Source organism: Curcuma longa, chromosome 14, assembly GCF_044706935.1.
Source record: "Curcuma longa cultivar G26 ecotype Majalengka, Jawa Barat chromosome 14, ITB_CL_G26_1.1, whole genome shotgun sequence".
In the NCBI taxonomy this organism is placed as follows: domain Eukaryota; kingdom Viridiplantae; phylum Streptophyta; class Magnoliopsida; order Zingiberales; family Zingiberaceae; genus Curcuma; species Curcuma longa.
The window spans coordinates 7,954,226-7,981,469 of NC_133874.1; the positions used below are offsets into that span (position 1 = coordinate 7,954,226).

The 27,244-nt window shown below is 38.3% G+C and overlaps 3 protein-coding genes across 4 annotated transcripts; all 3 read left to right on the forward strand.

The window, feature by feature from the left end:
- The first annotated feature begins 1,137 nt into the window (after positions 1-1,137).
- LOC141844681 (putative ascorbate-specific transmembrane electron transporter 2) lies at positions 1,138-2,035 on the forward strand. Its single transcript, XM_074732681.1, has 4 exons — positions 1,138-1,305; positions 1,382-1,430; positions 1,516-1,715; positions 1,787-2,035. Exons 1-4 carry the CDS (start codon positions 1,138-1,140, stop codon positions 2,033-2,035), a joined length of 666 nt encoding a protein of 221 aa, XP_074588782.1.
- A 10,855-nt stretch (positions 2,036-12,890) lies between these two features.
- Positions 12,891-15,294, forward strand: LOC141845142 (putative xyloglucan endotransglucosylase/hydrolase protein 28). Its single transcript, XM_074733191.1, has 4 exons — positions 12,891-13,227; positions 13,346-13,446; positions 13,873-14,081; positions 14,624-15,294. The coding sequence occupies exons 1-4, from the start codon at positions 13,014-13,016 to the stop codon at positions 15,102-15,104; spliced, it is 1,005 nt and encodes a 334-aa protein (XP_074589292.1). The 5' UTR covers positions 12,891-13,013; the 3' UTR covers positions 15,105-15,294.
- A 5,850-nt stretch (positions 15,295-21,144) lies between these two features.
- On the forward strand, positions 21,145-27,089 carry LOC141845436 (uncharacterized). Of its 2 annotated transcripts, none has more exons than XM_074733492.1 (7): positions 21,145-21,732; positions 22,654-22,692; positions 22,795-22,865; positions 25,310-25,374; positions 25,465-25,551; positions 25,635-25,727; positions 25,919-27,089. In XM_074733492.1, the coding sequence occupies exons 1-7, from the start codon at positions 21,335-21,337 to the stop codon at positions 26,333-26,335; spliced, it is 1,170 nt and encodes a 389-aa protein (XP_074589593.1). In that variant the 5' UTR covers positions 21,145-21,334; the 3' UTR covers positions 26,336-27,089. The 2 variants fall into 2 exon arrangements, with proteins under 2 accessions (XP_074589593.1, XP_074589592.1); XM_074733491.1 differs by having other exon boundaries at positions 25,462-25,551; positions 25,919-27,088.
- The last annotated feature ends 155 nt before the right edge of the window (positions 27,090-27,244 follow it).

Sequence of the window (27,244 nt, forward strand, 5' to 3'; positions counted from 1 at the left end):
AAAGCTTAGTATTCTAATTTGTATGAATACAAAATAGATTCATGCATTCAAGATATAGTTTTATCGACTTTTATAGTGAATAAGCATAATAGCAATTTGATGAAGCAATAAATTAAACAGAATCTGATTGCAGCAGAAGTGTCATTGTTGTATCATATTTGAAATCCAGAGTGTTAGGGCAACGACATTGTATTCTTCTCGCCAATGGAAGGCATGAAGATCTGTCAGTATAGCTAACTGACACTACAGGGACCACTGCAGCAAAAGGTGGAATCTGCTACCCCAGCGGCCCCACACGATCGGTCCCACCCCACGACCATCTGTGAGGAGGTAAATCGAGAAGCTGCAGTTGGTCACTACGAGGAGGACATTGCCTCGATTTTACCGAAATTCAACCCTTGCTCACTACAGTAAATCTACCCCGTAGTAACCAACTCAATTAAAAAGAAGACAACTCTACCAAGACCACACTCTATATAGTGGTTGACTACTAACTAATCTTTGGATGTATGATCTAACCTCATATTTCATGCACCAAGTAAACTCAGAAAGTGAGATTACTTCTAACGTAGTGCTCAAGCGTCACTCATTGTTCAAATATAAACAAAAAAATGATAAATCTCAATCAGTCTTATGGACTCAATCCCTGGGGGTGGTCGGTCCGGTCCCACGGAAGTTTCCCACCGACCACCAGGGTAAATCGGGAAGCGCATACGGCGGCCAATCCAGATGCCCAGCATCCTTTGATTGCGTTCTCCATTTGGATGGGGATCGAACCGCGAATCCCTGGGTCACAATCCGGATGTCCTACCGTTGCACCATTGCCTCGGGAGGAACATAAACCAGAGATTAGTTTGATTCATCTACCCTCCAAATCTAAACAGTAACTGAAGTTCTAATCGAGGGAGGAACAGAAACCAGAGATGCGTTGCTTTGATTCCTCTCCTCCCTCGACGGCAAACAAAGCATTCATTCATCAATTTGATACCAAACCCAACTCCGGCGGCCACTTCTCTCCACGCAATTCCCATTCTGAATCTCTACAAATACCCAAACAACGCCACCGGCTACGGCCAACGGGTGCAACATCGCCGTCGGTCGGTCAGTCGGTCGCCGGAGACGACGGCACCAGTCGAAATGGCCCTGACGACGGTGCAGCCTGGGTACCTGGCGGCCGCAGCCCACATCACCCACGTCGCCCACGTCTTCGCCCTCGTCTTCTTCATCCTCATCCTCGTCTGGGTCCTCCACTTCCGTGGCGGCGCCGCCCGCCTCCACTCCGACGACCCCAACCTCATTTTCAACGTACAGACCCAATTACCCCTCAAACTATCGTAGAATCAATGCGACACGATCTTTACTTGTTGCTATAAATCGACAGGTGCATCCTCTGGTGATGTCCTTGGGCTTCATTCTCATCATCGGCGAAGGTACAGCTCCCGCCGCTCTGCTCTACTCTGCTCTGCTCTGTTTTTGCATCGGAATTTGAGAGGATTGGTTTAATGGATTGAGCAGCTATAATGGCGTACAAGACAGTGCCGGCGGACAAGCTGCTGCAGAAGTCTGTCCACCTTCTCCTCCACCTGATCGCGCTCGGCCTCGGGATTCTGGGGGTCTACGCCGCCTTCAAGTTCCACGACGCCGCCACCCTCCCCGACATGGTCAGCTTGCACTCCTGGCTGGGCATGCTCACCATCTGCCTGTTTGGGCTGCAGGTAATCGAATACGAACTCGTTCTGTGAAATTTATGCACGGGATTGACGGGGACGGCGGCGGTGCGGCGCAGTGGGTGTTCGGGTTCGTGAACTTCTGGTTTCCGGGGGCGCCGGCGGTGACGAGGGCGCTGCTGGTGCCGGTGCACAAGTCGGCGGGGCTGGTGGTGTTTCTGATGACGGTGTGCACGGCGGAGACGGGGCTGGTGCAGATGGACACGGCGCCGGGGGCGGAGTCGCGGGTCATCAACTTCACCGGACTCTTCATGCTGCTCTTTGCGTTCGCCGTCAGCGTCTCCGTCGCCCTTCCCAGGGTTTACTGATGATCTTGAAATATTATTTATTTATTTATTTATTTATTTTTGGTTTTTTTTTATTAAAAAAATGTTAATAAAAGGCGAGAGATTGAGTTGGTGTTCTTTGTGTTCATCGAATTTATCAAGAATTTACTTTTGTTTTTGAATCTTCAACAAGCGGCATTTTGGTTTTGGTTAGTTAAGCTACTTGCTTGAAGCCTAAAGACGACTTAAAAATTTTTAATTATATAATTTTAATTTAAATATATTCAAATTAATATTTGAATAATTCGAATTGAACTTAAGTTAGTTTTATTCATTACAAACAATAAATCAATTTTGCTCAAATTAAGATTTGAACTATTCAAATCAAATCGAATTTGAATTTTATTCTGAAATAAGTTTAAGTCAAAATTATTTATATATTCGAATCTTCAAATCAAATTAGGATACCACATAAAAATTAAAGATATATACAAGTGAATATTTACACATAATATATAAAAAAATAGAACAGTCTAGTGCACAAAATTCTTGTCAATATGAAATTTTGAGAAAGAATATATTGTATGTAATTTTATCCTACTTTATAAGAAATTATTTTCGAAACTTCGATCGAGTCTATAATTTTTAGATTACATGACAACAACTTTACTATTGCGCCAAAATTCCTTTTCAAAATACACAAATAATATACAAGTGAAAAAGTTAATTACCACTCACAAATGTGGCAGGGGAATAAAATAAAATCAAAGTTAAAATTTTAAATTGAGTGTGTATAAATTATATTTTAAATTTATTCGATAGATAAATTAGGAGAAAATTTATCTCTCTTCGTAATAGCGAAGTTCAAATACTTGAATTATATAAAAATAATAATTACGTAGTCCTTAATGTCTCCATCTCAATGCATCGAAGCAACTAGATAAAGAAGCAAAGTAAGAATCTACTTCTATCCTGCCACTGGCTTGCAATAAGCATCAGTGACCACAATTTATTCTTGAAAAAAAGAAACCTTCTGGTTTTCATTTTTAGATAAATAAATCGAATCAGAATAACTCTCATAATTGTGTTTTGTGTTGGTGCAGCGGAAACAGTTCATGGATTATTAAAGGAGAGAGGTGAATAATAACTTACCATAAAAGTTAATTTTTTTTCTTTGGCTAACATTTTAGCAAAGTCATACTAATTAAAATTAAAACAGAAATATAACATAAAAAGAATAGGAAGTACATAGTTTACTTAGTTATAACCCTCAAGTTGTTAGTTAAAGACTATGAATAACACAACTTAAAATAATTTTTTTATTTGATCGTTGTACCGACGTGACACTTTCGAGCACTTGGAAGTCCTTTGAGCAGTTAGATTCGTCAAACCCAATCCACTTTGACAACGGTCCGCTAATAGCTCTGGATGACTCCTTGCGTTCTGAGCGCTTAGAAACAATCCGGGAGCATGGATTCCGCTGATGTAGATTCCATCCTGATTCGTCTCGACAACGACTTGTGCTAACCTGAAATGGGTATCTGAGCGCCCGAAATGGATCTGAGCACCTGGATCTTAGAGCGTCTGGAATAGATCTGAGCGCCTGGAGCCTGTTGAATCCGAGCACTTGGAACAGTTCCAGATGCCTAAAATGGTCAACCTCATGTCAATAATATTCCTCCTCTGTTATGCTTTGGTCGTTTTGTGTAGCCTTTCTTCTAGATTCTTGTCCCTCAGATGCATCAAGCCCTTTCGGTTCACTCCCATGCATCCTTCTCGCTCCACCGAAATACTCTTTCGCAGTTCCTTGTATCTCGGATGCACCGAACCCGTCGGCTCCTTTCCCGTGCCATCTTTCTCGTTCACTTACGTCTTCTGTCAAAGTTCGTGAACACGTGTGTTCTTCTATGTCTCTATACACTTAGACACATACATCAAATATAACAATGATCTAATTTCAAACTTACTTGACCACACATCAAAATTCTACTGCATAGTAACAAGTTGCACATGAAAAACTATCTTATTTCTGCAAAAGCTAATCTTTCTTTTTAAAGAATTATCCATCTGCAGCTTTGGACATGACTCCTCTGCCCACAGCAATGTGAAAAACACTTAGCATTTGCAGATTAACCAACTGCATGGATCTGGAGAAAGGTCAAACAACTATTAATGCAATCATGCAAGAGAGGATGGCTCATTCTGATATCATTTATCTTGCAAAAACCAAATCCAAGACAGTAACAATTTACCACATTTAGATTGATTCAAGAATATATATAACACAAGTTTACCATTTCCCTCATCCAACCTCTGCCAAGATGGTGCCCTTACTTGTTTTTGTACCAGAAGTAACTGAAGAACAAGAACCAGTATTTGGTATGTGTTTTTCCTCCAAATTCTAATGCTAATGTTCAGTAAATGAATAACTGCACAAATGATTTGGGTCTGCTTATAATACAGATTTCTTTCTGAGGTTTCTTGTATGAATTATTCCTGAGAGGAGTTCCATTTGTTGGATAATATAATTCTGAATAATGTAAGAGTTTTCTTTCAGTAAATGTTAGTGCAGCAACTTAAGGTGGTCTAAATAAAGAAAAAAAAACAGGCTTTGTTTCTTTGAATTCATTGGAGTAAGCAATCAAACATGAACTCAACTGCAGTTAGTACAAGCAAAAGAAGCAGCAGAACCAGTGAATCATAGAACTCAGAGAATTTTCTCCTGCAGTTACTGCTGGAGTGAGTTCCTCAGCTCCCAAGCCTACAAAACACATGGTCAATGGAAGGGCAGCCATGGCTGCAAAATTGAGGTGAGGGTCTTGATCGTGCCAAGGTCAATGGAAGATGCAAGTTTTGAGCCAAATTAATGGGAGATCAAATTCAGTAATTACAGTTGATCAATAAGGTTTTGATTTTACTTTTAGCTCTCAGTAATCTTTGAAGATCCATTCTTCATATTTAATATAGGTTCATCTGCTCCACTTACATACACAATAGCAATAGTAAGCTGTGATGAGTTTTGGTGATGGTTTAAACTTTAAACCCTGTACTAGAAAAGAGCTAGTAGCTGAGAATATGGGAGGACTATTGATTGACTAATTGTAGAGAATCACATGGAAGGAGATGTTGCACATGAAAAACTAATCTTACTTCTGCAAAAGCTAATCTTTCTTTTTAAAGAATTATCCATCTGCAGCTTTGGACATGACTCCTCTGCCCACTCCAATTTGAAAAACACTTAGCATTTGCAGATTAACCAACCGCATGGATCTGGAGAAAGGTCAAAAAACTATTACTGCAATCATGCAAGAGAGGATGGCTCATTCTGATATCTTGTTATCTTGCAAAAACCAAATCCAAGACAGTAACAATTTACCACATTTAGATTGATTCAAGAATATATATAACACAAGTTTACCATTTCCCTCATCCAACCTCTGCCAAGATGGTGCCCTTACTTGTTTTTGTACCAGAAGTAACTGAAGAACAAGAACCAGTATTTGGTATGTGCTTTTCCTCCAAATTCTAATGGTAATGTTCAGTAAATGAATAACTGCACAAATGATTTGGGTCTGCTTATAATACAGATTTCTTTCTGAGGTTTCTTGAATGAATTATTCCTGAGAGGAGTTCCATTTGTTGGATAATATAATTCTGAATAATGAAAGAGTTTTCTTTCAGTGAATGTTAGTGCAGCAACTTAAGGTGGTCTAAATAAAGAAATAAAACAGCTTTGTTTATTAGAATTCATTGGAGTAAGCAATCAAACATGAACTCAACTGCAGTTAGTACAAGCAAAAGAAGCAGCAGAACCAGTGAATCATAGAACTCCTGCGCGCCCAATTCACAGATGTTATGGGTGTTATGACCCGGCCCGCAAAGACCAGTCTAAGCCTGAGACACGTCGGATAGAAGGTTGACTTGACCTTGCATTCAGCCCACTCGGGAGCCCGACTCGGCCACTCACTCGGCCCACTCGGGAGCCCGACTCGGCCACTCACTCGGCTCACTCGGGAGTCTGACTCGGCCACTCATCCACCACTTGAGAGCCCTACTCGGCCACTCACCCAATTCGCTCGAGAGCTCGACTCCCAGTTCGAACCCCAACTCAGCTGACACAACCATAGCCCCCGAGCACAGTGCCAAGAGCAAGAGCCCTAGCTCCCGACTCGTCGAGAACACTACATTTATATTAAGGTCGTGCCAGGACTCCACTCGGCCATGCCCGATCCCTGCTCAGCCCTACTCAAGGCCAACTTCTCCACTGGCTAGTCTCGCCTGACCCCATATCAGACCGATTACCCTTCCTGTCTTTATCATTTAGTCAAATCACTGCCAAGAAGTTATGAGTAATTATGCGACATGATAACCTACCCACTATTATCACAGTATGATGCTGAATGATGTGACTTCATGCTATTATGACAATAATGAGACATTTTCCACACCCTGATGGGATATATCTTCTGACAAAATCTCGACGCGCGAATATTCTCCTTAATTAAAGATTAGACATGCCTATGACTTTTTCACTCTCGTCTATATAACCTCCTTCCTATGCAAACACAGATACGCATATAGATGCATACTTACATCTTCATCACACTCTTTCAATTAAACTATCTTTCTTCCGGTGATTGACTTGAGCGTCGGAGGGGTCGAGCCAGGGCACCCTTGACCTTCCTTCTCACCGTGGTGGTACTTGCAGGGTCTGGAGATCACCGTCTTCTCCTCCTCCTCACATGGTCAACTCTGGTGTTGCGTGACTGGTGATGTGTCCGAGAAGCGATCTCAATAGGAACAATAGAGAATCTTCTCCTGCAGTTACTGCTGGAGTGAGTTCCTCAGCTCCCAAGCTTACAAAACACATGGTCAATGGAAGGGCAGACATGGCTGCAAAATTGAGAATGAAAGATGCAAGTTTTGAGCCAAATTAATGGGAGATCAAATTCAGTAACTACAGTTGATCAATAAGGTTTTGATTTTTCTTTTAGCTCTCAGTAATCTTTGAAGAACCATTCTTCATATTTAATATAGGTTCATCTGCTCCACTTACATACACAATAGCAATAGTAAGCTGTGATGAGTTTTGGTGATGGTTTAAACTTTAAACCCTGTACTAGAAAAGAGCTAGTAGCTGAGAATATGGGAGGACTATTGATTGACTAATTGTAGAGAATCACATGGAAGGAGATGTTGGGGATTGAAAATAAAAATTCTAGAGCACAATGACCCAATCAAGTCTTAATTCAACCTAATTCAATTTGGATCCATTCAAATTGGGCTGGACCCAATAGGTGGTTTTTCTTCCAAGTACACTTGAAAGTCTCCAAAAGGGTGGTGGCATGAACTTAGGTTACAATTACAATCTACTCATACTCATTGTACTAGAATTAGTATTCTCTATTACAACTAGAAGGGAAACAACCTAATGTATTCTCTTGATTAGGTATGTACTTGCCCCCATGGGCGTAGCCGGGTTGGTACTCGAGTGGTAGATTTGTAATAATGGAGCAAGGTTCGAATCTCCATGGGTGCATGTCCTTGGGGAATTAGTTCCTCTTACTTAGGAGCTCGCTCAGTACCATGATTTACCTCTCTTATCCACTGAGTGAGAGGACAAGACTGATCAACAAATACCTTAAACAATTATGACTTATCAAACAACTAATCAAATGTACACTTCAGAACTTGATCTATAATTCTCCATGAGAATAATTTGAGAAGGAATCATCAGGGAATTTCATATTGTTTGCATTGCTTTAAGAAAGAGAGAAAAATAATTTTAAGTTCTGCCAGAGCAACAAGAATCTACTTTTTGGAGCAATGAACATACCCAGCTTCTTTACAGATATAGAGATTGAACTTGCTTGGTGTGGTGGAGCTCAATTATTCGATCCAGTGAATTCTTTTTTTGGATGGAAATCAAACCTCCATTATTGCTGAAAACAATAGTTGGAAAGCACAAGAAATTACTGATTCCTCACCTACTTTATTATATGGGGAAAAAGCAAGGCAATAATTTGTAAAATGATAAATTTAAAAAAAGAGAGAATATATGAAAAATGAAAAGATGCAAAGGAGGAATGATTTCTTTAAACCAATATGATGCTCTAAGCCTCTAACCTCTGAGCTAAACAAGATGTAAATGAAAATATCAATCAACTTTTCCATCTAAAATTTGAGTGGATGAGTCTTTTTTTGTTTGGTCCAGAAAATAAGAAAAGATGATGCTTATCCCCAAGTTCAGTTCAAAACAGAGAGGTGGTGGTCAAACAATCACATGACTCCTAAGCTATACAACTCATAAGCCACGCCACTGATTGAATACTCAAGAACCGAACGTCATTGAGTCCACAAAAAGAATAGAATTTAATTGAATCAAGCTAAGCATGCGCAGTCATGGACTGAGAAGAAGACGAGTCACGAGCAGCAAATTACAAAAGCAAGGTAGACATAGAAGTGAACAGTGCGAGACAGTGCATGAATATATAAAGCAAGTGTTTGTTTGACAAATCCTTTTCAAGTGTTCATGCATTGGTTTCTAACTATTTTCAAGAGAATATTTGGTATTTCTGTAAAAAAAAAAATTCTAAAGGAAGATCAAACATCTTCAGTGTAAAAAATACTACCATTCTTAGCAACAAATCTTCTACAATGTTAAACAAATACATGGCTTTCTCTTTTTTCTCAATATTAAAGCAAAATATGGCGTAAAGGTCAAAAAGGTGAGGTGGAAAGTAGCGAACCATCTGTCATTTTGGGTGTACAAATTATTTTTTAAAAAAACAAAAGAAATACTCTTTTTAAGCCCAGCATAACATTGAATTGCGCACTCCTCTGCCTTAGGACATCTTGAATAGAGTTCTAAATGAACCTTTTTTTATAGTTCCCAATATACTACATCAAATGCATAAAAATTTATTATTTTCTCCACATTGTTACTTTTGAGAGAAAAAAACAATTTTGAGTTTTCACTACTGCCCTTAAACTACAAACCTACACAATGATTAGAACTTTTTTATTCAACTTTATAGGTTTACAAACCTCTCCAAATGTTGCATTGGAGATGCCCTTAATCACTTTCCATGAACGATTAAAAATTATCAAAATAAAATACAGAAGGGGGCACATATTCCTATAATCAAACACCGGTCAGAGCAATTCCTATGGTTTCTCATTTATTTATGAAATCAAAAGGAAATTATTAACAGAGAGACCCCTCTTAATTTCTTCAATGTAATGTACACTTTGGCCAGGCCAAGGCATGTGATCTGCGAGTCCCACAGTGCCACACTACCTACTTGTCCCCCCGTACCATACTGACTCCCAAGGAATAAGGGCCCCATGGAGCCTTAACCACAGCACTCAGTCTCAATATCAGTGTTTTTCAGGAAGCAAAATTTCATTTTTGGCCTTTGTCGTTTAACACTTTGCAAAGTGTCGCCTAGTGCATTACAATCCTATTAAAATCTCAAACAGTTTCTCCAATTATCACAAGAATCTTAATTCATATAATGAAACAATAATGCAGTAAATATACTCTGTGTTTGTAATATCACCCTTTTTTTTTTTTTTTGTCAAGTGACGGTGTTAGAGAATAGGGGGAGAAAGGTCAAAGGGTATTTTTGATAATTTAAAAATTTTAAGGCACGTTTTAAAAAAGAAAATAGGCTACATGAGTTAAACATAAGATTGGTTCAAAGAATTAAGTTGAAAAATAAATCACAATCCAAATGGATAAATAGATAGACTATGATTGAATTAGATTTTCTGAATGATTAATACTGAATCAAATCCAAAATGATATAAGTAGAGCATGGGATTGAGTTGGTTATTATGAGACAGACTTATTGAAGTGGGCAAGAGTCAAATTTCGACGAAGCCGAGATAATGCCCTCTCCCGTAGTAGCAATCTGCAGTTTCTCGATTTACCTCCTCACAGATGGTCGTTGGGCCGATCATGTGAGACCATTAGGATGGCGGATTCCATTTTTTGCTGAAGTATGGGGTCATACTTGGGTCAGGTACAACCCGAGCACATGGCCGCACATGAGAAGTCATGTTAAGTTGGGCTTGACTCTCACCAATTCAAGTTGTGCTAGACATAATTAAGTTAGGGTCTTGCCCAACCCAAGCTTGAGTCAGCTAGAGCTAAGTTAGGTCCAGCATGGCTAGGTCCTATTAGATCTGTTTTTTAAAAAAAAAAAAGTAATAATGTTGTTATTTTGGAAATGGCTTAAATTAATTAAAAGCTTTAAAAATCAAAATCATTACATTTGATATTTTTGAATATTGTTGAATATTTAATATTTATAATTAGTAACACTAATTTATAAAATAAAACATTAAGCTGGACTCAGTTCAATACCAAGTCCTACTCAACCTTTGAGCAATGCCAAGCTTGATCTTATGACAAGGTGAACACAACTTGATTTGCACTCAGGCGATGACACCCACATACAGACCCACACTCAATGTGAGACTCAATTTGACTCGTTTGATAATCAAGTGTTTGGACTTCGCCCAACTAATCCTAGAGATAGAAGGTCTTCTCCTAGTTCCTGTATTATGCACACTCATAAGTCAACTTCTAAAATATTCGTCTTATTTGAGATTTGAACTCTGCTACTCTTATTGTTCCTCTAAATGCTTTATCACTCTACCACAGCTATAGAGAGTGATCCACTCTTGACCACAATATATCATGAACACATCAATACTTCCAAAGCCATCCTAGAGAAGCTCAGCTAACCCAAAAAACCTAAGGCCAACTCAGTGTGGTTGTGTGGTGAAATTCCAGTTGAACCAATGCTGAACCGGCTTATTTGAGAAGCCAGGCCTGAACAAAAGCCAAAAGGGGTACACAAACCTACAAACAAAAAAGAGAAAACTGAGGGGGGCACAGGCAAGCACCTTTGCGTGCTGAGCAATGGCGTACAGTTGTATTTGACAGTTGTTTTCTCAGCCCACAGCTATGCATTATTAATTAACACAGAAAACGACCTACCTCCACCCTCTTTCCCATATTCCCTCCCCGGAACTAGCGATTTAATTTAGCCTCCTAATTAATCCACTGGCCAGGGCAAGTATGCATGGCTTGAGGAGGACGACAAGGCATGAATGCGATAGGGTGCGCAGGTGGGGCCACACGCTTGGCTGGCCATGCAGCAACAAGTCAAAGCTCGTGGTGGCCACCATCTAAGGTTTTATGTATATTTATCATCCAACATCAAAGCATTCAGTGCATGGTCCCAATGCGTATTAGAAGGATATCTAAACAGTAGTTTGGCATTTGGCTGAGGCATATTCGCGAACACTGAACAGGCAGACTGTCATAACACATACACCCCTGATTTTTTAATTTATCAAAACAAGCCCCTATATTGTGCATGGATGTAGTATATGTAAAATGTATGCATGGATAAGATTTGAACCAAATCTATTGGCGTACCTGGAACAGATACAGATTACATAGAAGGTGGTGGTGTCACGGGTCCAGCCCCCGCCCCTGCAAATCTTGGCCCTGTCAATTTTAACGGACAACTACTTTAATATACAATGGGAAAAAAAATCTAGCAGGTAAAATAATATTTTCACCCTTTTCTTCTGTAAAAAAGATGGAATTCATCACCCCAATGACCCTACACATGGTCAGTCCCACGATCATCTATGGAATTAAATCAAGAAACTACAGTGGATCACGACGAAGGAAGATATTGCTCAGCTTCGTCAAGATTCGAATTCTTGCCCTCTTAAAACTGTCTTGGTAAACTTTTGTAGTGACTGACCCTACCGCTGAAACGATCCCATAGTCAAAAAACTCCTTAAGAGATTTTTTGGAGGCACAGTACCATTATATTGATAAGAGCCTACTGTCAAAACAACATCTCAGTCAACAGGTACATGTTACTAAAAGGATTCGAACCTGAAACTCGAAACGCATGTCTTCGTACTTACCATTTGAGATAAATCACTTCGACAATAATATTTCACCCTGAACTGTACCTTGATTTTCTCCTCTGATCCCAACGACTATATGCATACAATCCATGTGCTTCTTCAACTGAAGAAGTTGATGCGACTGGCATTTTGAGAAGAACAAATTAGTAGACAGGAAAAAAAGTGAATAAAGAATAGATTAAATAGAAGGTTATCAGTGACAGAGAAGCCACAGAACGGCTAGTTCTGCTGACGTGGGCCCCGTCGCCACGTCATTCTAATGGACGCAGGGCATCCATGTCGCCCAACTGCTACGTGTCTGACACCAGAAATAAATAGCTTTTCTGTTAGATACTGCAGCTTGTATAACTTACAAATATATAGATGGAACCGGTAATTATTGATGGACTTGTGCAATAAAGAAGTATGTTGTATTCATACCTTTGGATTGGATTGTGCAACATAATGATTCTTCCTTTTTGGTTCATCATTGCTTTCTGGTAGCAGAGTGGCACATTGTTGTTGGAACTTACTGATGTTCAAGGCAATTTGCTGGCACTTGCTGAATCTGAATCATCTGATAAGATTAGGATGGGTGGTTGGGTTGCATCAGCAACAGGGACACAAGAGAAAACTTGAAACAAAGAGCAAGTTGTCAGATATGTGACATATCCAAGGGCTGGCTGAGCATCAGTTATCATTAACCGGTATTTCCACACTGAGAAAGCTCAATTAGTGCAACCTTACATAAATCATAGTACCTCTTCTTTAATTCATGCATTCAATTCTTATAGCTACAGCTTAGCTAACAAAGATTCCATTCTATGAGCTCCATCGAGTCATGTGAATGTGACAAAATATTCAAACAATTAAAAAAGATAAAGGATTTTGATCACATCTCCAATAAATTAACCCTTCTTTCTCTCCTTCTCTCAGCTTCCAATAAAATCCCAGCTCTTGTGCTCATCTTCCTACACCTAGGCCTTCCTTTTCCAACCCTCTCAAGAAACATAAGAGAAAGGGAGTTGCCTATTTAATGAGATTACCTACTGAAACAAGCAGTGACAGCTAAAGGAAGATGGCTTCTTCTTCTTCTTGGACATCACTCTTCCTCCCCATCCTCTTGCTTGGTTCAGCACTGTACATTTGCAATGCAACTAGTGGTCTCCCAGAGCTGCCCAAGCTCACCACCCTCTCCTTTGAGGAAGGCTACACACAGCTATTTGGAGACTCCAACCTAATGCTTCATGGCGATGGAAGAAATGTTCACATCTCTCTAGACCAGCGAACTGGTGCTTGCTGCTTATTCTTCCTTTATATTCCTGCCTCTGCCTCATTAGTTTCTTTTATTTTTCTTATTACTTTCAAGATGCACAGATTTTGAAGCTGAACAGTTAATGGTTGCTTTAGGTGCTGGATTCGCGTCGCAAGATCTTTATCTCCATGGATTCTTCAGTGCTTCCATCAAATTACCTTCAGATTATGCTGCAGGAGTTGTCGTGGCCTTCTATGTATGTGCTACCCCCCTAATAAAGCTCGTGATTCTTTCCACTGAAAAAGTGATGTCTTTCCCAAAAAAAAAAAAAAAAAGAAGCTATGTTATTTTTCTATGAAATAAAGGTCCTGTTCTATTTCTTGAAGAATAGGGTATGCCACTATTTCTCGAAGAAAGAATTTAATTCATTTCTCTGTTTGTTTGTCACATTGATCTGTGTACCCTATCTTCTTCCTTGATTTCTGTTGTCCTATCATCTTATCCTAGAAATATAACAAAGTTTACCCTTGCCCAAATTCTTCTTAGTTGAACATCCATGCCTCGTTACCGAACTCACAACAGCTTGTCTCTAGTAAAACAAGTTCTATTACTACAAGTTTATCATACATCCATCATATCATTGAAGTTTCAGTGTGCCAAAATGCTTCTGAATTACATGCAGATGTCAAATGGAGATATATTTGAGAAGACACACGATGAATTGGACTTCGAATTCCTAGGGAACATAAGAGGGAGGGAATGGAGAGTTCAGACCAATGTTTATGGGAACGGAAGCATAGGTACTGGAAGGGAAGAGAGATATGAACTCTGGTTTGATCCCACAGAGGACTACCATCAGTACTCCATCCTCTGGAGCAGTGAAAGGATCATGTAAGGCCAAATTCATACTTTAACCACTCTGCTTGATAAATTGAGTATCTAATATTAAAATTTTTCCTAAAGTAATTCCTTTTTCTTTCTTTTCTTGCATAGATGTTCCTCTGCTTTATCTTTTAGTTTCTATTTATATAGGAAAGTCAATACTTTATAAGTTAGCTTTACCACTTACAAGCAATATTGTAGCTGCTTAGTTCCTCAAAACTGTCCTTAACCTTGCTTTCTTATGCAAGAAAAGAGAAAAATAACTAGAGAATAGGGCATCCATGCTTAGATTAATTTCTGGAATCAAAGTTGAGGAATCTGGGTCCTACTTGTCATTTAATAATACACACATTCATATTAACTCCATGGACCCTAAAAATTGCATGCTGTTTCTGATCTTATCAAACTCCCCTTTAACTCCTAGAGCAAATTTGCATTAACACTATAGAGTAAAAGGACAGTCACACTCTTATATTGAAATGAGCTTAATGCGTCTACTGTTTGCAGATTTACAAATCTAAGTAATCAATTTCACTCTGTTCTTCATACAGATTCTACATAGACAACATTCCTATAAGGGAGTTGGTGAAGAGCCAAACCATGGGTGGGGATTACCCAGCGAAGCCCATGTCCCTCTATGCCACCATATGGGATGGGTCCACCTGGGCCACATCTGGAGGTCGTTACAAGGTCAACTACAAATTTGCTCCTTACACAGCTGAATTTGCTGACCTTGTGCTCCATGGCTGTGCTGCAAATCCTAGTGACCATAAACCAATCTGCATGGGCAACGATGATGTCTACAATGGCATCACCATGTCAGCAGATCAAAGGATGTTAATGGAGAAGTTCCGAAAGAAGCGTATAACATACTCTTACTGTCACGACCGTATACGTTACCCTACACCACCACCGGAGTGTATTCTTGGTCCTGAGACCGAGGGCTTCCTTGCATCAGGCGAAGCAAAGTTCAGTTTTCGCCGCCGGCGTGGGAGGCACTATGCCCGGAGCTCAGTGGGTGTGTCCTTTTGAGTTTGATTCATTTCATATTGAACAAGTCCAGGTGCTCTAGAGGAGATTTTTTTTTGTTTTTGTTTTGTGTGTGTAAAATGTGTTCTATAACTCTATCGTACTGTTGTATAGCAAATTTGTCCTGAGGATTCATGTCAGGTAGATTTTGAATTGTTTAGTTTCTTCCCGTGGCATTATTTTCCAATTCAAATCTCTAGCAGTTATGTTGGCAAATTGATAGAAATGTGAAGAAACAAGAAAAAAAGAGCACCAGCATAGTTGGTCACTTTACCCTTTCCAAAATATAAGCAAGATTATTCTTGGAAGTATAATCTAAGTAATACTGTCCATAGTACATGAGTTTCTACTTTCTACTGCGGGCTGGAAAAGCCAAATGAAATAACACCAGAAGTTTTTTTTTAAGAAGAATAGAACAGTCTAGTGAATCAGACAAATTGGAATAAAGATCAATGCAAGTATGTTTCAGAAACCTAAACTAAAAGTCAAACAAATACTTAATCACATACAACATCAGCCAAAATAGTGTGAGCCAACTATAAAGATTGCAGCAAAATTGACTAGATAGATCAAAACAAGCTATGGGAACACCATGGCTCTCTCTCTCTCTCTCTCTCATGTATTAACTTTTTGTGTTGTTTCTTCTGCACAACAATCTCATACATAAAATAATGTTGATTAAATTTTAAATCTGAGATGCATATGACAATCACATAAAGCTCCAAAACGCCTTTACCTAATGATCAATCAAAGATATTTAAAACTTAGTTTTTCATATAGTTCCTAAAGTTACATCTCATAGATTTTGCGTTAGTTCTGTTTAACATAAATGTTTTAATTTCTAAAGCACATTTCCATTACTCAAGTTATTAATTTATTACCACTAAACAAATAACATGTAAAATAAAATTTTCAAATGGATAAAATTCGGAAGTTCATCTAGTATAGATGTCATAAAAAGAAAAGAAAGTAAATTAACCCTTGGTGTAAACTTATGGTTACAAAAAGTTTGTATTTTAAAATTTAAATTATTACCTACTATGGGCTATGATAATAAACAAGTTTATGCAAGGATGCTTAATAATAATGTCATATGTGAGTAGTTACAATATTTCCATGGCTGTGGAAGGTTTAAATATTTGCACAAAGCGAGATGCTCATGTCCGGGGGCTTCAGTATGTTCCATCCCAAAATCAATTTCTGAAAGCTGATATCATGTCAGATATGTTCCAAGTCATTAACAAAAGGGCTCTTCGGGATGCCTGGTCATACTTAAAGACTCTCCCCCAAAGGTAGAGTCACATGATTAAATTTCTGTTGCTTCTGCTGTGAATGTGCCATATCCATTCTAGTAACTTAGTTGGGTATGAATGAGTTGATGAATAGGTGCATGTTATACAACTGATGTGTAACTAGAGCAAGCCATACTCAAGTTGTCACTGAGAATATGGTAAGGATCTCTTAGGACCCAAATTCAAAAGAGTGGGATATCCTAAGATTTACGAGGTGGAGAGAGCAACCTACACAAACAGCTAATGCATGGTAAACAAGAGGGATCAATCAGATTGCTGGATATCTGTTTGTAACTTATAAATACCCTCTAAGGTCATCAGCATACTGACTACTAGGTGAAAAAGACCATGATGAGCCACTCTACTTTGACAGAAAGATGGCTATACTGATATCCACCAACTTGTGTCAAGCAAGTAAAGAAGTCTGTCTGATAATTGACATACCCACATCACCTTCAACAAAATCATGAAATAGCCTCACTCTGGAAATGAAATATAGAAACATAGATTGTTGCTTATTCTTTTCCCTTCCGTTTCTTAAGCTCCCTCAGTATCTTATTATCTCCTCTCTTTTATCCTAGTATCAATTTTCACAAGCTGCATGATCTAGCTGGGATCTTGGTGTCATCACATATTCAGTGCCTGAGATTGATTCTCGGCGAATCTACAACTGGAAATTGACCCTTCAACTTTTTTTGAGGTCCCCTTCACAGATGTTTTGCTCCTATTCTTGTATAATTTGTTAATCCTTTCTTGTGTACATCGTTCATATAGTTTCTATAATCAATAAGTTCAATGAAAAGAAACGGATTACAAAGAGTAAAGACTGCCCCCAAAATGAACTCTACATATGCAGATTTCATCGTTCACGGATGAACTGAACCCAAAAATAAACTCGACAGGTGTGGAAGATACTCATGTAGCTGTCCAGGAATTATATTCAGTATTGACTAATTAGCAAAAGGCGATTTTTAATGACAGAACTAAGAATTCAATGCAACCATCGAAATCTTCCCAATACGAAAGCGAAAAAGTGCCTCGATCATCTCTAAAATCGTCCGTCTTCTGTTGCAGCAATCGGATATCGAAAAATCCCTAGAATGTCGAATAATAATAATAATAAAAAGAACATCGCAAGCAGAGATCAAGAGAAGAGAAAACTATGAGAAAATCCATCCATATTCTTTGCTAATTGCACTACCAAGACAAAGACGTGCATAGTACCTGACATGGATGCTTAGCGAAACCCATTATGATCATCGACAACGTCGATCGGCTTTGTTCGCAGCACTCGCCATGTACATCGAAGCCGCCCCGGCGGCTCCCGGCGGACGCCGAACCACCGTCTGGACGACAGGCAGCCTCCGACTAGGCTGATCTCACGCAATATGCACGTGATAGTCGCGTTTTACCAAAAGGTGCGTAATCCGCTCGTGTGTTATAATATCCATTTTGCACGAATTTATCTGTCTGTGAGTTGCTTTACAATAAAATAAACTTTAAAATAAGATAAGGACCTGACAAAATCAATTGTAATTTTTCAATTTATCACTTCGTGATCAATTATAATTTTTTGACCGTTTAGCTTTTCACATTTTGGATCGAAATACAATTTTCGATTTATCTCCTCATAGATAATCGTGAGATCGACCGTATATAACCGCTGGATGAATTTCACCTTTTGTAGAAGAGTAGTAGATTCCACTTTCCACCTTGCAGAAATAGGATCGATTATATAAGATCATTGAGATAATAAATTTCATTTTTTTTCTTGAATGAGTGCCCCACCTTATTAAAATTTATCAAAAGGAAATTTGATGCCCTCGGGGCACAATGTGATAGTAAATAATATAAGATTACACATACAATGAGGGTTTGAGATTCTTATTGGACAATATCGAACATCCATGGTGCTTTAAAGTGAGTGACGTTGGATCGTCAGACTATGGACATCCATGCTTTTCAAATTTATCTTAATGGTCGATAGGGCTGAGCAAGCGGGCGGGTCGGACGGGTTCGTACGATTTTCCCACCCGACCCACCATTGGCGGATTAATAAAATTTAAACCCAACTCGATTTTTTTTCGCATCAAATTCGGCGGGTGGCGGGTGCCGGCGGGCGGGCGGATTGGCGGGTTATCGAATGTAAAAAAATGAATTTTACGGATGATAATTGATATAATAAGCGTCTACAAAAGAGTCTAAAATACAATCCACAGTTTTATAACTAATCAACAATGTTCATATCAAAATAGGAAGCATCTCATGGCCACACAAAAAAACAAGGATAATTCATAATTCAACACCAAAGTCCAAGTCCAGGTAATTAGGAATTATCCAAGTTGGAGCAAAAAATCTAAAATGCAGCACTCTTTGGCCTACAAGTAGATAAATCAAAGTTTGTTATATAATAGATTAATAGGACACAAGATTTAATTTGAATGACACCACTTACAAATAGGAAAGTACGAGACTTTTAATCATCAAGACAATGCTTGCCATTTTCTTTCAATGTGCCTGAAGAATGAAAACAGAAAAGAAGATAATAATGTTTAAGTTTCAGTCTCACAAATGGTTATGAGAATAAATAAAACTAACCAAAGAAACCAAATTAAAGTTTACCATCTACAATTTCTTCATATTGCTTAACAAGTTAACATCCTCCATGGAGATTCCCATCATAATCTCTTTTTTGTCCTTATCTATTATATTAAACAAATCATTTTTAATATATGTATACATATATTTTATTATTTGTATATAAATAGGCGGACGGGTCGGGTTTAGTCAGATTTTAAAATTAAAACTCGAAACCCGCCCGTGTACAAGCGGGTTTGTCAATTTTCTATCCATTTTTATTTTTAATTTTTTTTAAACCTGCGGGTTGGCGGGTTCCGGATGCGGGTGGCGGGCGGGTTTAGCGGGCCGGGCGGGTACTGCTCACCCCTAATGGTCGATGAAAAATTTTCATATTGAATCAGATCGATCATCTTCAGAATTAATCAGATCGTAAGAAAAAGACCTAAATTACCAAATATACTATTCAGTCGATTTTAATTTTTTGATAAATCAATTTCAAATTTAAATCTTAAAATTATCAATCAATTATGTAAACATAATAAGTTCAAGTTATAGTAACTATGAATTATGATTTTATAACTGTTACAATATGAATGTTATTGAGCATGTCAAGTCTGTGTTATAATAATTACGAAATCGTAACTACTATAACATGAATATTATTAAATATGTCAAGTTTATATTGTAGCAATTATAAAATTGTAACTGAATATTATCAAATATGTCAAGTTCATTCAATTGATTCAAGATTTAAATTTGAAATTGACAGGCTACAACAACAACAACCAAGTCTTATCCCTTAAGGGTAACTCGTAAATCGACATGCTAAAAAAAATCAAAATCAATCGAGCATTACACATTAAAAGGGTAGCTACGTAATTTTATAAGTTATCAATTTTTGTGAGACAGCCTCTTGATTTAATAATAAATCATATAAAACATATAAAAGAACGGAAACATTTTCTATCGTTTGATTAAATATTTTTTGTGGATGTATTTCCTTACTTTTAAAATTTAGATTTATGTCCCGAACTATAATGTGATGATAAGAAATAATACAGACTTTCTTGCAGTAGAATTTAAATTTCATCCATGATATATTACACCTAGGGAGTTTGAAAATGTTTATGATGTTGGACCTAGACTTACTCATGGCCTGGGTCCTAATCGGACTTAGCCTCGAGCTTGTGCCGATTATTCGTTGACTTGGATCATCGAGCTTGAACTATAACTGACGACAGGTCTATTTAATCGTTGGGCTCATGTCGATTACCCATTGACTCAGATTGCCATAGACTTAAATCGTCGTTGATTCAGATCGTCAGGCCAATTTAATCACTAAATCGATGGTTTTACGACAACCGATGATGGTCGTGGTTGGCAATGGGCCTCCGGGACAACAATAAACCTTCGGACGGTCAGTGCGAAACAAGACGACAGAGGAAAGGAACGATTGACATGGACAGTCATGTGTCGAGTGAGCAGGAAGGGCAACATGGACATGGATATCGACTTTTGAGATGACGACATTATGAAAGAGAGATAAGTTGGCAAGTTGTAATCATAAATCAGTGATTCTGAATTGTAAATCATAATTATTTTGAACGGTTAAAGTTAAGGATCGATCTATCAAGAATTATCGATAATTTTAAATTTCTCAAATCAATAATTCTAAACAGTTGAATTATCGGATTGACAATTCTAAATCGTTAAACTCTTAATTCTGTAGTTGAGTTTAATTGGATCATTTATTACGATTCATTTTTATTTTTTTAATTTATTTTAGTAATCGATTAAAAATTTTATGGGATTGAATTAGTCAGTTCCTATGTTAATTAATCTCTTACGTGTCACCACAGCCAACCAACCGAAAATCGCTACGCCAGGGAGCCGCGTCGGGCCACGTGTCCCGCGGTGCGCGTCGCTCCGCCAACGTGGCTGACCTCCGAACCACCAAACTTCGCGTCCGAATCGGGCACTTCGTCGGTGCCTACCCTCGAAATCGACCAGCTCACGATCCATCTCGGGGCCCACCCCAACCATCGTTTTCTGCGGTCTACGCTTCGTCGTGGGCTGGTGTACCCGTGTCCTCGATACGACGTCTATAAAAGGCCTAACGGATGGCGGCAAGAGCCTACCCATTCTTCCACCTTCTCGTGGGTTCGCCTCCTGTTCCTCGTAGTCGTCGCCGTTTGAAATTTGAATCCTGAAGAATTAGCAGCGTCGCCGTCGTAGATCTGGCGAGGGAAGGCTCGATCTGGATTGTCTCCTCCGATCCATCGTTTTCCTTCATCGCATTTCGCTGTTTGGCGATCCGATCCCTTCGAGAACCAAATCTGGATCGAGGTAAAGGCGGAGGCAATGGCGCATCCGGCTATGCTGACGTCCGGCGCGAGCGGCCGTGTCGCTGCCCTCTTGTTCCTCCGTGCGCCCAGGGGCTTGCTGCTCCTCTTTCGCGGGGTTGCCCTGCTTTTGCTCCTCCCGTTCCGGTGGCGGTGGGTCCGTGCGTCGGAAGTCGAGGGTCGGGTGGAGTCGAGTAAGAAGGGCCGCAGAGTCGGCGTGGTGGTGAGGATTCCGTCGGTGATGTTGCCGCGGAGACAGAGGGAGCAGGATTCGGCGTGGCGTAGGGCGCTGGCGATCCAGCGGGTCATGGAGGCGAGGCAGGAGGGGCGGCTGGAGAGAGAGGTCGCGCTGTTCACGACGGCAAGAGGAGACACTCTTTTCACACAGTCCTGGACTCCTTTAAACACGAAGACGAGGTAGGCCGTAATTCATAAATTTCCTGATATATATATACAATTTTATCCGGATTTCACTCTTGTGCCTCTGCTTGTGCTTTTCAAATAACTTTGTCAATTTGTGAATAATATTTTCATCTATAGGCGAAGATGCCTGGTTGTTTTCTTCCTCCTTGATATTGACATGGAATTATGTAATAGCGAGTACCATAGGTGAAGTTAGTGTCGCAAGGGAGTATTGATTTATTTGTAATTTAACATGCATTCACGTAAGCATAATGAATTTGGTCTAGAATTTTTTTTAACTGGATAATATAAGAAAGTAATGCCCTTTTCTAGAAAACTATTTCTAATATCTAGGTTTCGGTTGACCGATTATAGGAAAAATGGATTACAATCATTTAAGACATAGTTAAAATTAACTGTAATGGTTTACTCCTTTTATTGTTGACATGGAGCCTTGCTGGCGTGTAAGCACATAACATATTTGTTTCTCTGATAAGATGTATTTTTGACTGATTTACGCCAATTTTATCTGAAAAAAAACTTTGCCATATAGTGGAGGGACTGGAGGTGCATTTTCCTTTAAATCCTCCTAGTACTTTTCACAGACCTAAATCCTCCTAATATCCATTTTTTGAAAGATCCTAGACTAGATTAATTACTTTTAATATAATATGAATGTTGAGCACATAACATATTTGTCTCTCTGATAAGATGTATTGGTTGACTGAATTACGCCAATTTTATCTGAAAATCTGAAAAGCTTTTCCATATAGTGGAGGGACTGAAGGTGCATTTTCCTTTAAATCCTCCTAGTACTTTTCACAGACCTAAATCCTCCTAATATCTATTTTTTGAAAGATCCTAGACTAGATTAATTACTTTTAATATAATATGGATGTTGACTTGTTATCTGAATATTGACTGATTATTGTGCAGGGGTTTGGTGGTTTTGTTGCATGGACTGAACGAGCACAGGTAAGTATCAATTATTTAAAGTATCAAAGTTGTTTGAAATACCATACGCTTGTTTGAGAATGGAAGTGATCATCTAATATTTCTGAATTATTTTTGTTCTAGTGGTAGATATGATCACTTCGCAAAGAAGCTCAACAATAATGGTTTTAAAGTATACGCAATGGATTGGATAGGTAATTGCTTTCTCCGGCCTTTTTACGGGTTTATATTCTTTTTTTGCAGCTGTTTCAGTTATTCAATTGCACAAGTCAAACCATACTATGTATACACACTAAAGCGAGCTGTCTTTGCACAACGTGTTTGCTATTGCATGTATCCATATTTTCTGATGGTATGAACTTGGTGTCATAGGTTGGGAATTCTGTTGGTTCTACGCATGATGGTCTAGGAATTCGTTCATACTAAATTTGGTCTTGCTATTATCAAAGCAATCTGGGTGCTGTTAATATTCTATTGGTTGTAAAAAGGGGAAGTGCAAAGTTTTACTCCAGAAGTTAATGTGTTATATTGTAGGCAAGGTAGTGAAGATAGAGATCCAACCTAGGAACGAAAAGAGGTTCATACAATTTTTTTAAACATCAGCTTTCTAATATCGTGAAACATAAATAAATATATGAAAAATAAAATACAATTTTAAAGTGTTCCATCGAAATGTAAAACAACCTGTTTAAGATGAATGATAAACATAACATGGATGAAAATAATGATAATAATTAAAAAGGATTCTTCCATTTAGGAGTTAAAAGAAATCTTATAATATAATTAAAGACATTCTTAAATTATATGACACGAAAAAATAATGGTTTGCTATATTAATGTCAATGCTAACTGAAAATAAATATAATTTATCTTATGAATCTTGTTGAGACTGAGATATATACTGCATGGGAAGGAAAGCATGCGTTAGCCAAGGGGCGTTAGGCATTAGTCATTAGAGTTAGATTGTAGGTTTATATGAACTTAAGGTTCAAATAACAATTTTAACTATCATGATTGTAGGCACTAAGTTATGTCAAGTGATCTATGCTGTCATATGAGGCATTTTGATACATTGTCAGTATCTATTATACTAGCATACTGTTATCGAAATATATTATCACTAATGCTCAAAATTCACTCTGGAATTCATTCTATTATTATATGAACTGTTTTCAGATAACCAAGTGAAAACTTTAACTGTATAGGATATGCTAATTTGAAGTAAAAGGAAAAAAGCAATCAAATGTCCCAATTGTAATGTCTTCACCATGTTCCTGTGACCATTCAACTAACTGATAATATGGTACAATTGAGGATATTAAGATCAAATGGTATAGCCACTAGCACTGGAAGTTCCCAAAGAATTAGTCACACTACTTGTATAGAACTGTTTTTTAGTAAACCAAGTGAACTTCTTGGAATAGAACAAATAAAAGGAAATGAAGTATTTTAACTGCATGGTTGATGGTTGTCGTGATATCTGTTGTGCCCAAAAACATATTTATTATCAGAATGCCAGATCCCTAATCTACCATGTAGAATGAAAATTTGCCATCCAATGACCTTATAATGAGATGCCATAAATTGGAGATTTGCAGAGTTTGAAGGAGATGATTTTTTTCTGCGAAAAGCCATTGTGGTAGTATTTGTTTTTTGAGTTACATGGTAATTCTGCTAGTGAGTATCCTTCCTAGTTTGAATCTCTACTATAAAAATGCAAGAGAAGCAAGGTTCAAGTATTAGTCTAGATTTTGAGTACAAATACACAAATAAACAACATTATAGTGTATGTATTTATTTGACATAAGCTTTGTAAATTTGTAATTCTTCTCTTGTTGTCTACTAGTTAATTTGAAGGTTTTGCTGACTGTAATCTTTTCAAGTTTTGTCCAAGTTGCATTTTGACTTGATCTAAGAAATCTTGCAAAATTCCCTTCATCAATTTGTGTGAATTAATATATTACACTTTGTACAGACATACATAATTGCTGCATGACCACTTCTGTTCTTGCAGATTTTTTTTAACTATCTGAGGAACTTCTAATCAAATAGATTCTAATCTGTTCCAGTATATTTAGTGAAACTAGACTATTGTTTCAGATGTTATGTTAGCTTTTCCGTAGTGCTAAATTTGGTTTTTCAGGTTGCAAAAAAGTACCATCCTTTGACTTGGCTCAAATTGGCTTTAATCTTGGTTGAGACAAGTCAGGTTAGCTAGTTCTTAGATATTGGTTGAGTAATCAACGTTTGATCGAATAAGCATGGTTTCCTGTGAATGCACTTAAGCTAACAAAACAGCGTTTTCATGATGCACTGCACCTTTTATAAATACAAGTTCTAGCAGCATGCATATCATGTAATGAAAAACATCAGATTTCCACTGGGCACATTTTGGTCATGCCTGCATCTCTCAACATTTAGATTTGACTTTATGTTAGTATTCATTTTTTTATTGCAAAATTCTCTAATAATTAGAGAGTGGCATAACACAACTTCTAAGATGAACTATTTAACTGAAAAAAATAGATTAATCAGGATAGATTTACTAAAATAAGCAGAGGCTTGAAATATCACCTTACACATACAGGCTTTACTTGTTAAAGCTGTTCTTATTTTTACCTGTTGTATTGTCGCTCAGGGCATGGGGGAAGTGATGGATTGCATGGATATGTCCATTCCCTTGATTACGCAGTCAGTGATTTGGTATGAACTCTTACCTATTGTTGCCACTGCCTTTAGTATGTGGCAAGATTATATATACGCTCATCATTTCTATTTTCGTATCCAAAGAAGGCATTTCTGCAAAAGGTTTTGGCAGAGAATCCTATGCTACCTTGCTTTTGCTTCGGCCATTCAACTGGTGGAGCTATTGTTCTGAAGGTATGATATTTTGCAATGTATACATTTAAAGGACCTTTATTTGTTGAATTTACCGTGGTTGTTTCTGTCATGCATGTTTGAAGGCGATTTGTGATCCAAAGGTAGAAGGCTGGATTAATGGTATTGCATTGACATCACCGGCTGTCCACGTTCAGCCTTCACATCCGATATTAACGGTTAGTTGCAGTTGAAGATGAACTGTTATTACTTAATTTGAATGCTCTGAATTAACTCAATTTTCTTTATACTTCTGTATCTTGTTGGATTTAATTAGTGGGCTTACATGTTTATGGCTCTAGAAATGGGAGGACAACTAAATTCATGTGGCAAAAGACTGATCATTATATTATTATGCTTTATTGGACAGGCAGTAGCTCCAGTTTTCAGTCTTCTAGCCCCCAAATACCAATTTAGCAGCGCAAGTAATAGCACATCACCAGTTTCCCGCGATCCTGAAGCCCTCAAGCACAAGTACACCGACCCGCTGGTGTTCACTGGCTCTGTCCGAGTCAAGACTGGTTATGAGATCCTGCGCTCATCAGCCTACCTGAAGCAGAATCTATACAGAGTTACTGTCCCTTTCCTAGTGCTCCATGGGACTTCCGACGATCTGACAGACCCCAAAGGTTCCCAAAGGTTGTTTGATGAAGCTTCCTCAACGGACAAATCCATCAAACTATACCCAGGGCTTCTACATGACCTTCTCATCGAACCCGAACGCGTTGAGATAATGGCAGACATTATCGACTGGTTCAGCTGCAGAGTTCATCATTTGTCTGGTTAGCATCAAGGCGACTAGTACATTGGGCCGACCTCTTTTTTTCTTCTTCGTTGGCCAGTTTCCCAGTTTTTAGTCGGAAACATAAATAACAATCGATTTAGCCAGCCAGTATCTGACAAGCATATATATATATATATGAAGAGATTAAAGCTGAAATCATCAGATTTCTTTTATCTGATGGCAATGCACCAAGCAGGATTATGTTTAACTATGGATGTCAGTTCCTGGACCACAGGAAGAATGATCTGTATGGTTTCATGTGGACCTTTCTGAGGACTTTATAATTTATCATAGGATTCATTAGCTACTTGTATGATCAAGAGCATTGTATTTTAATTAACTGGGCCTTCTCCAAATAGCAGAGGCTTATTAGTTGACGTTTCTCTGTGTTCTTTCTAACTGGTTAAACAGGTTTGGCATGTTAGAGGATCAAACTGAAGTATTTGAACATACCAAAACCAGAGAGAGGAGGAGACAAAATTCAAGGTACGACTTTCACTGCCCACAATGATCTACTCCACCTCAACTCTCACGTCAAGCTTGTTTATATATGTTACTGCTGCTTGTTAATTGAAATTCTGTTGCTATATATTAAGATGTTTGGTTCTGTTTTCCACCTTTGTTATAACAACAATCAGATCTTTAGTGCTCTATCTCCAGCTTCCTCAAGGCCTAGAACATCTAGGTGTATGTCTCAATGGTCATATTCATTGAGACTTAGAAGACCAAGCCCTAGAAGTCAAATTTTGCTTGCTCTTATGCCATGTTATAGTGAAAAAAAATGTACTTGATATTTAAGATGTTGATATTACAATTGATTATATGATCATTGATCTAGTCTGAGATGGAAGTTTTGTTTCTTCTACTAGTAGATTTGTATTTTTTTTGAATTTCTTGTGTCTTCCATCTCAA

Excerpts from the sequence above, each read along its gene's own strand:
- LOC141844681 (XM_074732681.1), top strand. The coding sequence starts at position 1,138 with ATGGCCCTGACGACGGTGCAGCCTGGGTACCTGGCGGCCGCAGCCCAC. Across the intron at positions 1,306-1,381 it reads ACCCCAACCTCATTTTCAAC|GTGCATCCTCTGGTGATGTC; the intron begins GTACAGACCCAA and ends ATAAATCGACAG. Across the intron at positions 1,431-1,515 it reads CATTCTCATCATCGGCGAAG|CTATAATGGCGTACAAGACA; the intron begins GTACAGCTCCCG and ends TGGATTGAGCAG.
- LOC141845142 (XM_074733191.1), top strand. The coding sequence starts at position 13,014 with ATGGCTTCTTCTTCTTCTTGGACATCACTCTTCCTCCCCATCCTCTTG. Across the intron at positions 13,447-13,872 it reads GAGTTGTCGTGGCCTTCTAT|ATGTCAAATGGAGATATATT; the intron begins GTATGTGCTACC and ends AATTACATGCAG. Across the intron at positions 14,082-14,623 it reads TGGAGCAGTGAAAGGATCAT|ATTCTACATAGACAACATTC; the intron begins GTAAGGCCAAAT and ends TTCTTCATACAG.
- LOC141845436 (XM_074733491.1), top strand. The coding sequence starts at position 21,335 with ATGGCGCATCCGGCTATGCTGACGTCCGGCGCGAGCGGCCGTGTCGCT. Across the intron at positions 22,866-25,309 it reads ATACGCAATGGATTGGATAG|GGCATGGGGGAAGTGATGGA; the intron begins GTAATTGCTTTC and ends ATTGTCGCTCAG. Across the intron at positions 25,552-25,634 it reads GTGGAGCTATTGTTCTGAAG|GCGATTTGTGATCCAAAGGT; the intron begins GTATGATATTTT and ends GCATGTTTGAAG.